Raw genomic sequence first — 14334 nt, forward strand, 5'->3', positions numbered from 1 at the left:
CTTTCAATTTCAGTGCTGCTCAACTGATACATTTACAGAAAAGACATACTTAGGTAGCTGGAAAACATCTAACTTGTTAACTGAATAATGGAAAAGCTAACAATGGAGATTTCAGTTCTTCAGACTAGAAATCATCATTCTGGTTGTAAGCAGAATAAGCAAATATTCCATATAATCAACATCAGTAAACCCCAGCACACTTGGTGATAAAAATCTCAGGGACTTCTACAAAAACTAAACAGATTTCATGGGGCACCTGTGTATGAAATAAAGCAATTTTCCCCCTCCCCTCCTTTTTAAATAAGGTTAGAAAATGCACACACAATAGAGCTACGACATTTCTTAATTTAATTCTGCCAAAATATAGGTTTGCAGCTAAACAGCTTCGGTTAGCACTGCATTTTAATAGCATTAACATTGAGCATATGTATGGCGATTGCAAATTTTCCACATAGAGGTGCCTATAAATTTAAGAAAGAAAGTAATACTTTTTGTAGAGAAGATCATGGACACTAATCAATGAACTAAAACATTTGAATAAAACCTTGAAATCTACAGCAAAACCACCAGCAACCTCAATGAGTCCAAAATTAGAAGCTTTGTTTATAAACCAAAAACCAGTTCTACTTTGATAAAGTTTGTTTCATCTTCTGGGTAGAAAGCAGCTTCAGTTTGTTTTAAAAAATCATTACGGTAAGTACACAACAAATAAAGAAGATGGGAAAGCTGAACAAAAACCCTATTCTTGATTTCTGAATAGTAACAATTTTGCTAACCATTTAGTTCTTGCAGCTACAATAACGTTCCTTGAAGAACATGAACAACAATGGCCATTGAAAGAATATTGGAAATTTTGTTAGTAAAAGACTCACCGAGAAGGGCAGACATGTTCTGAAATATTCTCAGGAGCTCAGGTGTAAGACATGGACTATTCTCCAACGTTACTAACCTAAGAATAGATAAAGTGAAATTAGATGACCTACAAACAGAGCGTAATAATTTTGACAGATGTAAAGCACTGTAAACTCCTAGTAACAATGTATACAATCTTCAAAAAAGCAGTAACGACTGCTTGCCCCACATTTCAAATTACAACCTGACCGTTAGTATAGGCATAGGCCTTGGTAATGTAAGAAAACTAAAACATTTCCACACTACTAAAAACAATGTATCCTCAAAAATGCAGCAGTGGGAATGTTTAAGGATCCAACTTCAGCAACCAGGGCAGAACACAAATAAGGCTGGTAGAGAAGAATATTCAGTGTACAGGAACAAAACTTGGAGCATTTGAGACCTCCAAGGAGCTGTGGCAACCAAACAGCCATATGCTCAACACTGCTTGTATCAATTTAAAATTCCTGTGGTTTGAAAAACACTAATTATAAACCAAGTGCTTATGTTTAGAAAGCAACAAAAAACACACCACACAGAAAAATGCCACCACCACATTCCAGTTTGTTCTCAGAGCTTAGGTGTAGGATTATGGTATCTAAGTAATATTTTAGGCGATGTGAATTATCTCAACTGGCCTCCAGCTGCTTTTTGAGGAAGCAGATAGAGCCCTGCAAGTCCTGGCCTTGTCTGCCAGCTCCATCCTGATGCTCCAGGAAATCTTTTTTAAAAAAAAGCTTATATACACTCTTCTGCATAGGCATGTGAATAAATCCCTCAAGATCAGATCAAGAAACTATAAAAGTTCTGAACTGATACACAAGAAATGCCCCTAGCTTAAATTTCTTCAAGATCGCATACTTCAGAGTAGCTCCCCCACCACCAAAAGCCTTTTAAATCTTAGTTTTGCTTCAGATAAAACAGAGCATTTGCAGGCTAAGTATTTGTAATTCAAATGCCTATCTATAATCTAGATCAAAGGAATACCTCGCTATTTCAAAATGAAGTGAACATATACCTATTTGCAGGAAAGATGTACTGGATGTCTGAATAACTGTTTTTCCTTTTAGAGTTCAGCTGTACCACAAACATAAGCAAATTAACATCCTGATAGATGGATCACATTGCCACTCACTGTTTTAGTTCAGTCATCAGACAGTTTGCATTTTGGAAGATTACTTCTCCAGTATTTTATTGTGTCCAGCTCTGAGAATCAACGGATTATTGTGCTCCCAAAGTATGCCAAATAGTTAACTCAACAATAACATTGTAGTGACTCCAGACTTTTCACCTTACTGTTCATTATCTAGCAAAATCCAGTTTTGTTGTGAAACCGCCTACAAATGGATTTCCTACTCAACTGGTTAATTCCAGTTGTGCTTCTTCTGTCAACTTCCTAACCACACCCTTTTATGAGAAAAGGTATGAAATAGATGATGTCAGGGTGAGATACCTAGAATATATAAATGTTTAAAACAGTCAAAGCCTTTGTTAAATGATGTTGTTTTTTCCTGGGGATAAAAATAAGTTTTAAAATTAGAATTTGATGAAGAACACTCTTACCATAATTCTAAACCATCTTCCAAGAGATAGACATGCGGAGGCTGGGAAACATCTGTACTTAGCTGAATAACTGGAAGTAGAAAAGGATAGAGATTTTTGCTGTCTGCTCCCAGTCCCTATAAGAATAAATAAAAATGGTAAAACACCTATAAAAGAAAAACTTGCAAAAAGTATTTCAAGAATAGCATTGATAAAGATCTATGATGCTGTTCTAGTTACATAGTTTAAATGGGCATTCAAGAAATCAAATATTGGATTACATCCCTTTCATAGAAAAAAAAAAGCATTTACAATTGGATACTCCTTAACTTTCAACAAGTCTTGAGAAAGGTTACTTTAGAACAAGAAGCTTATCAATGGTCTGCAAGGAAAAGTTATAAACAACACATTTCTAAAACATTCTTTGGTTGTTTTCTTTCTAGAAAAAGTCACAGCTCTAATAAATACTAAATGCTGAATAAAAAGTGTTAAAGACTGAGGCAGAAAATTACTCTTTGGACATTATTACATCCTAAATCTTCTGATATGTTCTAAGAATCAGGAGAAAGGTTTGTATTTGTTTCTTAACAAAGATTCATATACTGGTGACAATGTGTTTTATTTTGTTTTTTCCTTTTTTTTTTTCTTTTTAAAGTGATCACTGAATCTGAGATGTAGAAAAATATCTACCCAAGGGGACAGTGTAGAATTTTTTCAACAATCATTTAATAATAAAATACAACTAATTTGTGAAAATAAGGTAATTATTGTTGAAACTAATAATAAATTAAAACTAATCTTACAAAGACTAGAATTATTACATTAGAAACAACTGGTTATTTTGTGATATTACTACTCAAGTGAAACAAGAATAGTTGAAGCAAGAAATCTGCTTTGGCATAATTACTATTTTTGGAATCATTAACACTTAAAATTATTTGACATTTCTCAGCTAAGGCTTCTTTCTGGAATAATTTTGATATGCTTCTGTAAGTATGTAGCCTGAATTGATGAATGCTCTTCTTGGGGGGAGCTTCAGAGAAAGGGCTGGGGCATATAAAAACAGAGAGAAACTTCCTTTCAACCTGTTTTCTGGATGACATACTATCAGCCAATTGACTCTCTAAAAGCAGAGCATCTCTAGATCTACAGGCAATATAACCATATACTCAGTTTTATTCTTTACTCTTTTCTCAGTAACTTACTACATCTTATTTGCATTTTTATTGACAGTGATCACACATTCTTAGATATTTCAAATTTAAAGATTATTTATTGATACTGAGATCTTTTCCCTTACTGACAAGAAATTCAGTTAATTTATTTCAACTCCTATCTCTGGATAAAGCAAGCAGCTAGTAATTTTGATAGGCTTTCAAAAATTTTCTGACAAGGTACTTATAGTGAGCCTTCAGAAGAATTAGGGAGTTCATCATACATGTATAGACAAGCAGGGTAGCAAAGTACTATCCTGAATGGAAGCTACCCAAAGAACAAAACTTATTTGGCTACAAATTACCAGCAACTTCCATTCTTGACACAATGTTGCTTAATATAGTTACTAGTGCTATGTAGGAAAACCTGGGGCTCAAAGTTATCTGGCTTCTTTGAATTTTGAGAGCTGTAAGAAGCTCTCGTGAACTAAACAGACTTAGCTAAATGAACAACCTAATGTTGATTAATATAGTATGGCAAAGCAATATATTCTGGCAAGAAAAACAGTTTCCTGCTACAGACAGGTCTACAAAAAGTCTATGAAATTGACAGAAAAAAAATGGACCTGAGAATCACTATGTTCACCTCTATCCTCAGAATTACTATAGCACTAAGAAGCCCTAGTCATGAGAAAAGACAGGGTGATAGCAGTACCTGCCCAAAGACATTTTTAGAGTTCTGACCTTTACACTTTAAAATAAACATTGAAAAATGAGACATTCAAGTGTAGTTAAAGAGACATGGGCAGAAACAAATTCTCAAAAGAAGAAAAAAATCAAAAAGATTGGAATACAAATAACTGTAGATGTGATAAAAGTCTTTCCTATAACAAAGCAGGCGGATTGGACCTTTTATTATCTGTTTCATAACTCACAAGGGGAAGAGAATGTCTTAAAAGCCAGGAAATTTCAGGAGGAATAAAATAAAGTATTTTTTTCCATATGCTATATAAAAATGTTGTAGCAATCACTGCAAAAAGATGTTAGAGGTATTAAAAGTTATGGGGTAAAAAGGTAATAGTAAAACAGGTAACAATGAAAAGTTTGGAATTCTAAAGAAACAAGATGACCTAAAAGTAGTTAATGTCAAAATATATCTCGAGAGACGTTAAACCTAATGGTTAGGATTTAAACAAATACGTAAATATTTGATACTAATCTTATTTAAAGAATAAATACAAAGGCATCACAGCAAACCTTACTGCGGTGGCCCATATCTCAGTCTATGATTTTGAAATGTCTCATGTTCACAGAATTTTTGCAACTGAAACAGAAAATCCACATCCCTGAGAGGTAATGAATGGAACACAACAAGGAAATGGGTAGGACTACGTTGCAGAATAAAGTCTGAACTATACATAATATTTGTAAGAAGATATCGATACTCCTAATGCCTTTTGGGAAATAAAGGCCAGAATGAGCTGTTTTCCACAGACACCAAAGGAGGTATGATTCTAAGACTACAAAACCAACCAAAGAAGCAGCCTCCAGAATTCAGGCATTTCCCCCCCCGTTTTTAATGAAACGTCACTGAACTGTTTTTACTGAAATGTTTGTCTCCACAATCAGAGTACCACATTTTTATTACAAGACTGAACAACATTTGAAAATACTCTATAAAATCAAAATATATCTTATTTTTGCCAACAAAATATATATTTACTAAACATGTAAGCATGTATGAGAAAGACCTGGAAGAGATATTGGCACCATTAATGGAATTTTCACACCTTACCTGAACAAGATGGATTAGGGTGGTTAGAATGGCACATCGTAGCATATTGTGCTCCTCACTCTGTTTCCAAAGGAGGGGTAAATATTGAACCAAACATCCTACATATGGTCGTATCTGAAATTCAGAACATAAATTTGTGTCTTAAGGCATGAAACAAGGCCATTAATTTATCCTAGGCTTAGCTTTTGAAAGATTTAGGAGCTGCTTTTGTCACAACAGAAATACAATTTGCTTTAATGTACTCTTCTTTCCCCCTCCTACAACACCATATTCCATACTATATGACCAGAATGACTTCTGACTCTATAGTTTTTTGAAAATAATATAATAATTATGCTGACATTTGTGAAATGATAAGGCTTAAGTAGTATATACGGAACAAACAATACTTGTATTTTGACAACTGAAGATGTTTTCATATGACCCTGTTTTCCACTTAGACAGGATTACTGAATAACTGCATTCTCTAAGACCAGAAAAAAAAATTAAAAAAAAATCCTTAAAAGTAAAAATAAATGTTGTTGCAGAATGCCACTCATCAAGAAATTTTCAAACAGATCAAGTATCCACAGCAGGATGCTAATCTGAAGCTATTATATGACATTACATTTACCACCATCATACTTTGGAAACAACAGAACTGCTGTAAAGCACCACAAAATCCCTGTTTCAAGTAACAACAAAAAATTATCTAATCCACATTTTAAGTGCACTTTTATTCAATTGATATCTATAACAGCAGGGCAATTCATAATTTAGATTTTTGTTTTGTGTAAGACTTAAGAATCAGATGTTCAGTGATTCCTAAAAATTCTGGCTATAATAGTACATTCTTGCTCTGATATTATGCTAATCTTTCATATTCGTTTCAGTAGCTGTACGTGAGGAGCTTAAAACTGTACTTTCATGTATATGAATTTTTAAATAATAAAAGGATATTTTCTAAACAGCAAGATCACTTAATTTTTAATCCAAGAAGTTTTCAAAAAGAGTGAAAATATATTTCACTGATTTTGCCTCTCTATTGTGTTTTTATCAACTTCAACTGCAGATATTAATAGTCACATCTAGATTAAAATTTAAAATGAAGACAAGTGTTGATTTCAATGAGGCATGATATACAATTTGAAACAGAAGCGACAAGCCATGTGCTGCTTCTCAGCAAATTCTAGTTCAGTAAGTTGGTTACGAATTATAATATTAGAATTATAATAAAATGCAAAGATTTTGCTCCAAAACAATGGTTGAAGAATCTCCATCCTTGGAGATTTTCAAAACTCAGTTGGAAAAGGTCCTGAACAACGTCTGAACTTAAGCATGCTTTGAGTAGGGGTCGAACTAGATGACCTCCAAAGGCTCCTAATACTCTAACTTTTTCTACAATGAAAAGTTAATTCTTGTCTTCAAAAGTTTTAATCATAAATTACCCTCAATAGACTTAAAGGCCATTATTTAACCTTGTTGTCCTCTTACTTCTCTAGGTAATCTAAAACGCAAGGGAACCTGCTCCCATGTTGACTTTTCCTACAAGGGACAATTAGAAAAACTACATTTGGCTCTAAGACAGGATTACTTGTAAAAAGAGGAGATAAGCTTCAAACCATGCATTATTGCTGTCTTAATTACAGTACTACCACAAAAAAAAAAAAAAAGACAACAGCAGTCAACAATTCATTTTTGCACAAACTGTCAGTTTCTGTATGTTTAAGCTGAAAAATATACTTTAACAGTAAGTAGGAAGCCCTCAAAATTGATAACCTGAACTTGAAACCTTTGTATGTAGCTAAGGATAGTGCTTTATAGGTAATCCCAATTCATATCAGAGCCAAAAAGAAATTAGGAATTTAACTGCACAGTCCCTAAGCATTTTGCCACCAAAAAAATGTCTCCAATACGTAAGGTTCAGTAAAAATTATAGTTCAGATGTAAGAAGAGATAATTAGTCAGAAGTTTGAAAAGAAAGTTTGCAAGAACTGCATTAAAATAAGCAGATGAATTCATTTTGTTCTCCCAAAATCACTGCAAAAAACCCACAGCAAATTAAGAAAAGAATTAAGAAGAGTAAGATCACATTATGCAAAAGAGATCAGTGGGAACTGAGAAGACCAAGTAAAATAAATAATGTAGGTGTCAACCATAACAATAACTTCTCTATTAATCAAAGAAATTTCTATTATTTTTGTATAGGACAAAAACACTCAACTGAGGAATCCTCTGTGTCATTAATATAAAGCTACACTTTAAAGTCCACAAAAAAATACCTGCATATTGACTCTTTCGATCACACAAGACAGAACATGAAGAACGTGCATTTTGGTGTCACATTCTGTAACTTCTTGAAGCAGCTGAAAGAGCAGTGTAAACATGGATTCCAGATACTAAAAGAAAAACAAACAACTACAGATTAGACCATTAGAAATAAAATTAGTGATATGAATCAGTAACTATTCCCATATGCTTACAGCACTGACCTAAGACTTCTATGCACCTTGAATGACATCTGCAGAATGTGCAAAATGCCTGTCTTTCTTTTGGAAAATGCATATTAACCACTCACAGCCTAAAGGAGATTATAAAAAAAATTTAGAGACACTCTTGTGTAACAGTTCAAGCACGTGACCTATTTCAGCACATATGATTTTCATGTTTTAAGTAGTATAAACACGACTTCACAGATAAGATTTTGTAAAGTCAAAAGCCATTCCTCCAGAAAGAGCACTTTATAGAGACATAGCAGAGGTATAAACTCTTCCAGCTTTTGGGTCAATAAATAAAATACAGATTTTGAACTGAAAAAGGCATCTTAAACAATTCCAGTGTAGACAACGTAGACTGTAGAAATTCCTGCTGATGCACTTTGCATTTTCATCTAGTCTGCTCCCAAAAGAACTGTGATCAACATGGAGGCAATACTCAAATCAGAACAAAAAACAGCTGGTAAATTTGAGAGACCGAAATAAATCTTTGCTGTATTTACAGCCAGTATTTCACTGTTTATGTAATGCCAGCACTAATCACCACTGCAAAGAACATCAAAATAGGAGAACAAGAAAGTTCTTCTATATTCAGAAGACACTATTATAATCATACATCTACATTTAACATACATGTGAAACAGCAGATTTGAAAATGGTATTTGGAACACTCATACTGGAGACGAAGTAACACTGATGAGGAGACTTATTTGTTAAAGACAGCATTCATGCTAGGAAAAACTTAGCATCTGGGAGCACATGTTGCATCTAGTACTAAAGACAACTGTAGCAAGTTGTAATATTCATAATACTGAGACATTTTGAACTGCATATCTGTAAATTGCACATTAACAACCTTAACAGAGGCAGGTGGAGTCATTAGACATTTTATCCAATGAAGATTAAAAAAAGATATACTGATTACTGAATAGTTCGGTTTAAAATGAACTTGGAAATGATCTTTTCCTGCCTTGCTTCTAAGAATCTGCTCATCAGAATACTCCCATGCAAATGCTCTTACCGGTAAGAACTGGTCAGTTCTGAATTCGAAGTCATCTACAGGTAAACAATCATTAAGGAAAAATTGAATAATGACTGACAAATAGATATGAGATTGAATAAGCAAATACAGTATGGCTACATGACAATTGTAGGGTGAAGAATTCATTAGTAACTGCAAAATCATTTATTTTCCAGTAACTCTGAATTAAGAACTTATCAAACATCTTAAGAGAAGGATATTTAACTTCAGTGTTGTAGCTGTCTCAATACGGACCTGAAAGACAAAAGTCAGGAACCATCACATTTACCTCCATTAAATATTTTGATTATCAGCATAAAATCTTCAAATAGCAAACCAATAATCATTTTGGCAATTGAATCCTCCTATGTATTCTGTCATCCTCTAAGAAATTTAGTTAATTCAACACAAGCATATTTTTGTTTACTTTGGTTTTAGAATCCCTTGAAGTTTATTTGGCAATGTCAAAATGATAACACCTGGAAAAACTATTCAGGCAATACCCTCACAAAGGTCAAGAAAGACCTAAATAAGAAGCTAGCTAATCTGTCATAAAAGCTGTTGCAATGGAGAATGAGTTTAACCTCTGATTATCTTATGACTCACTGTCACTCAAAAAGCTCAGAATCATAGATAAACTCAAGCTAGCAGAAATAGATGTCTGTGAAGCATTAACTTTGAAAACAGTCACAACACACTGACACAAAATCCACTCTGCCTGGCTAAAGTTGTCCAGAATCACAGAAATAACTGTCAGACTGCAAATTATTAATATTAAACTAAAACTTTTTTCTAGGTGCTACTTTACTTTTTTTTTTTTTTTTTTTTTTTTTAAACAAAACTCCTCAACTTCAAGTTCACCTGCTGGTATGCTAAAATTCTGGCTTCAAACCAGAGAACCACACTGAACTAGCTTCTGCCAGCAGAAGGTAACTATGTTGGTACTTATTCTCTGCAATACAGAATATTGTTTCATCACAAAATAACCTTGTTTTCTGTACAGGAAGTATTCATGAGTTTATGAATGATCTATGTCAAGATGCTTCAAAACTTTTTTCTTACACAAAACGTAGATGGTTGCTAACACCAATCATTTTTCCACCTACAGAGCTATCACCTAGAAAATATGCTAAGGGTTTGTTTCACGTCCTGGACCTTATTTTCAGGAATAAAACCCCTCCACAACTTCCCAACAGATTATCTTTGTTTTTGAGAGACACAATAGACTTTAACGTGTGATGTTCTAAAGTTTTCAACTAAGTTTACATAAGGGATGGCATGTTTTGGATTACTCATTTGTCTCGCAAAAACAGATGAAATGTCTATTTATAAATACTTACCACTAAGTCTTGGTCCTGAAGCAAGTTACGAATTGCCTCATATAACATTGGCCTCAAGTCCGATTTGAATTTTACAGAAATCCACTGTCCAATCAGCCAAATTACTCGTCGGCGTATTGGTTTATACCTTTAAAAATGAGTAAAAAAAAGAATCATTGTACCTCACTTAATTCATTATCCTTCCTCTCTAAAATACTTTGATAAAAGAGAAATCTTAGTAACAAAAGGAAATATTATTCCTCAAGACTCTTAAAGTATTTAGTTTGTAAAGACTAACTTCAAAATTTTAATGTATAAATTTTTTTTAAATCAAACTTTTTCACTAGCAAACTCAGGAAACACCAATGTATGGCTGAAAGCAAAGCTTCTGTCCTAAAGGACTGAATCCTGAAGGTCTTGCTAGAAACAGTTTATTCTGCATACAACGCACAAATAAAAGAAACTAAAAATAGATCTTCCATTTACTATTGTCACCATGACTTCAACTATTTTCACTACACTTTCCAGCAATTTTCTTGAAACTCCTTTTATGCTCAAGTTTTGAAGCCAGATACAATTTATAAAATCCAAACTTAACTACTGCATTACAACAACTACCAGTATATTTCATGTCATCAGTCTAAAAATATTCTCAGAAGAACTGACATTACCAAATCTTACACCATCACTGCCACACCAAGAGCATTAAACAGCTTTCAAGTCAGCAGGAAGAAGAAAGAAGAAAAGTAATAAGCTGAACTGCTTAACAAAGATTCAGAAAAAATCTTCTATGGAGCTACTATTTCTCTCCGCTGATTATAAAGGAGGTTGGCCAAGGAGACTAGCTCAGATTTAAATGTTTAACTTGCAGATATATAAAATTAGGCAAGATGAACCCTATCCAAGGAATTCTAAGTAACAAGCTATTTTGCCTTGTTATCCTACTGTATTTTTCATTTGATCCATTTCTATCTTACAAGCCACCATGATAGCAATCTAAACTGAAGAAGTTGCTAAATGTGAAGAAGCCTCAATAAATGATTTATTGAATGTTCCTGTAAGATTAACAACAAAGTACACCTTGTGAGAACACAAAAGTCTGTGTAAGGAGCATATGTACAGCAGTCCATTAGGCTAGCACACAAAGCTAGTGACAAGTAAGAAACCATTGTTGCTTGATGTTTACTGAGTGGCAGTGAAGCACAAACAACCCATTTTCTACAAAATAAGCATGATGTTCACAATACGTTGCCTTACTAATGCACCTCCTTCTAAGTATACAAGCAATTGCGATGATGTAACTTTTCAGTTCTTGGCCTACTCATAGCCGATATACAAACATCAGAAATGTAAACATCAGAATCTTGAAAGAAAAACCAACAGTTTTTTCTTGAGACTAGTCTTAGACAGTTTTCAAAACAGTATCACACCAAAAACGGTTCTAAACAACACTTCACATAAGCACATAGCCATTGCCTTTTCCACTATACGTTAAATTGAACTGTATTTGTAAAGCAAATGCTTATAATTGGCATTTGGAACTAAAGAAGCTGGCTGGCATCTCCTTTCGGAAAATCATTTGAGACTGTTACACTGGCCCCAATGGTATCAGCAAACAAATCAGCTCATGCTTCATTTTACTGGACTAATCTGAATTTCAGCTCTTTTGGGGGGGGGGGGGGGGGGTGGTCATGGATGATATGGAAGTCATCCAATGACGGTATTGTATATATTAGCATTTACTGTCCTTCCCCTGCGGGAACAGGGACAGCCTGAGGAACTGGGAGGAACGCTGTCTTCCTAGTCAGTTGTGGTGACAGACAACTCAGTCTATACTGAAATGCTAAAGCTGGTCCTTCAAAATATCTATGATATTCACTAAAGAAGAGAGAGGTGCCCAACATGAAGGCCAACTAAGTTCAGAAAACCTTGAAGGGGAGGTAAACCCCTAGCAGACGGACTACATAATATTCTTTACATAAAATCAGCCTGCAATCATTCTCACTTTGTCAACTTTACAATCCTGATTTGCCCTTACTTCCTTTGTTGCTGGCAAAATTAACTGAAGAGTGCAATACAGGGCTTATATTTGAGCCAGTAAAGAAGAATATATCACTATTTTGGCTAAGCTATACTTTCAAAGAGATCACTTCCACAGATTTCAATGGGACTTTGCTGCCTAAAGAGCTCTGAGGACTCAGGAGGCCTAAAATATCTTTCTTTAAATGCAAAAATGTGCTGAAAAAGTTTAGTCAACCCAAATACATGTAAGAAGACAGATTTATAACACTTTTACACAACATTATGAAAGCAGCCACCACACAGTAATTGACACACATTATGAACAGCAAGATAAGTTCCAGGAACACTATTATTTCTGTGACTGTATCAATTGCCTTTACATATCTCTGCTCATTTAGTGGGTATGTTTAAACACTGAATCCTTCCCAGATCTGCAGTTGTTAGATACTATACCTTATCAAATTTATATCAACAGTTTATAATTCAAGAGACAAAAGACATTAAGGTTATGAGAAGGTTACCTGTTATGAGAAACTTGTAGTTCTGATAGTAGTTGATTTTTAAACCATTGATCAAAATCCACACTATCAAACAGTTCATAAGCAGCAAGTCCAACTGCATTATACACTGGGGAAAAACAATAAAGTTGTGCTTGTTATTTGCTTAAATGTTTCATTGTTAATTCTAAGTTATCAGCCTAAAGTTTCCAAAAAAATGTTTTAATATCACCAGAGTGCAATAAAGAAAGCAAAACTAACATATGTACTCTGGAAACAGGTATCATCAGACTGTGGTGAAGGGCATTCCGGAGAAAATTTTAGTTGAAGATACTACAGGAAAAACTTTATAGACTTCTGAAAACAGTTACAAGCCATAGCACCAGTGAAAATCTCATTCTAACAGCAAGAATCATTCCATGAGAGGCCTCTGATAATGCTTTTCTTCCACCATAAAATCTCCTTATTTATAAAATGGATAGAGTATCTCCAAAGTGTAACAGTTAGTTTATTTACAGATGGGAAAAGGAAAGGAGAGGAAGAGATTGTGGGTTTGTTTCACAAAAATGCAACAGAAAAGCACCATATTTGTGCATAACCATTTCTAACAGATAAGACTGACACCAAGTGCATAGAAAAAATGATTTAGGTCCTATTTTGCAAATGTCTTAAAATTAAATCTTGCAAATTCTTTGTATAGTTTTTAAGTCAAGCAAAACAGTAGCTCTGTTCCTTCAAAGGTAAAGTAAAATTTAATTTACCAGCATCTTTAATCAGTATAGCACTGGTATCTTCCATGTTGGTCGATCCTGCAAGACAAAATTAAAATAAACAAAAAAGCCTAACTAAACAAAAAACACAAGCAAGATGTTTGTGTAAATGAAGTAGTCTATAGCAAAGACTAGCAGCTTACATTTTTAGGAAGTATTCATAACCACAAACAATGGACAACGCTTATTTTTAAAGCCACACTTCCATTAGTGTCCCTATATCTTTGTTTTATTTACAAGTTCAGTATATCAGTTCTGATACTTTCTTCAGTGAACATACTAAAATCATATCTCTGCTTTGATACCCCATTTTTACTAGCTTCCTCTGAACAGAAATATTTTTAATAACAACACGTATATTGGAAGCATGTATTTTAAGGGAGAGACTTAAAAAACAACTACTGAAGAATTAGAAGTTACTAAAGAATGACTATTGTATGGCACTATTTCACTATCTAGACCTAGTTCCTACATACTTTATATATGTGTCAGCATGCATATTTAGAATTCATAAAAAAGTACATTTAAAGTTGTCCAAAATCTTGAGAATTAATCAATTCTTAATGCCACCTAGTGCTCCCTCAATAAGCCTCATATTGACAGCATCCATAAATGCTATTATGGACTTCTGGAGCAAAAAAGAACCCCTTAGCATAAAAGTACTAACTATTTGGAAAACAAAACAACTGTCAATCTTTTCGGAATAAAAAAATCTTTTATGACTCCCAGTATCGCAGCCAGCAAACCATCCTGAAACTTACATATGCAAAGTATTTTGTGAAGAAATTCTGGATCTGAAGTCAAAAACTATCCTCAGGAAATGAATGTTTATTCCTAGCTAACAGAACA

At 33.9% G+C, this 14334-nt stretch overlaps 1 protein-coding gene across 6 annotated transcripts in view; it reads right to left on the bottom strand.

The window, feature by feature from the left end:
* Nucleotides 1–14334, bottom strand: part of LOC112987041 (importin-11) — a 107338-nt gene that overhangs the window by 54986 nt on the left and 38018 nt on the right. For all 6 annotated transcript variants that reach the window (XM_064500842.1, XM_064500843.1, XM_026106698.2 and 3 more), the window contains 9 exons: nucleotides 13477–13524; nucleotides 12740–12845; nucleotides 10218–10344; nucleotides 9099–9132; nucleotides 8878–8918; nucleotides 7644–7760; nucleotides 5383–5496; nucleotides 2455–2570; nucleotides 873–949 (listed from right to left, as the gene is read on the bottom strand). In XM_064500842.1, coding sequence (XP_064356912.1) covers nucleotides 873–949; nucleotides 2455–2570; nucleotides 5383–5496; nucleotides 7644–7760; nucleotides 8878–8918; nucleotides 9099–9132; nucleotides 10218–10344; nucleotides 12740–12845; nucleotides 13477–13524 — 780 coding nt within the window. The remainder of the gene's footprint in view (nucleotides 1–872; nucleotides 950–2454; nucleotides 2571–5382; nucleotides 5497–7643; nucleotides 7761–8877; nucleotides 8919–9098; nucleotides 9133–10217; nucleotides 10345–12739; nucleotides 12846–13476; nucleotides 13525–14334) is intronic.

This window comes from Dromaius novaehollandiae, chromosome W (assembly GCF_036370855.1).
Source record: "Dromaius novaehollandiae isolate bDroNov1 chromosome W, bDroNov1.hap1, whole genome shotgun sequence".
Lineage (NCBI taxonomy): Eukaryota > Metazoa > Chordata > Aves > Casuariiformes > Dromaiidae > Dromaius > Dromaius novaehollandiae.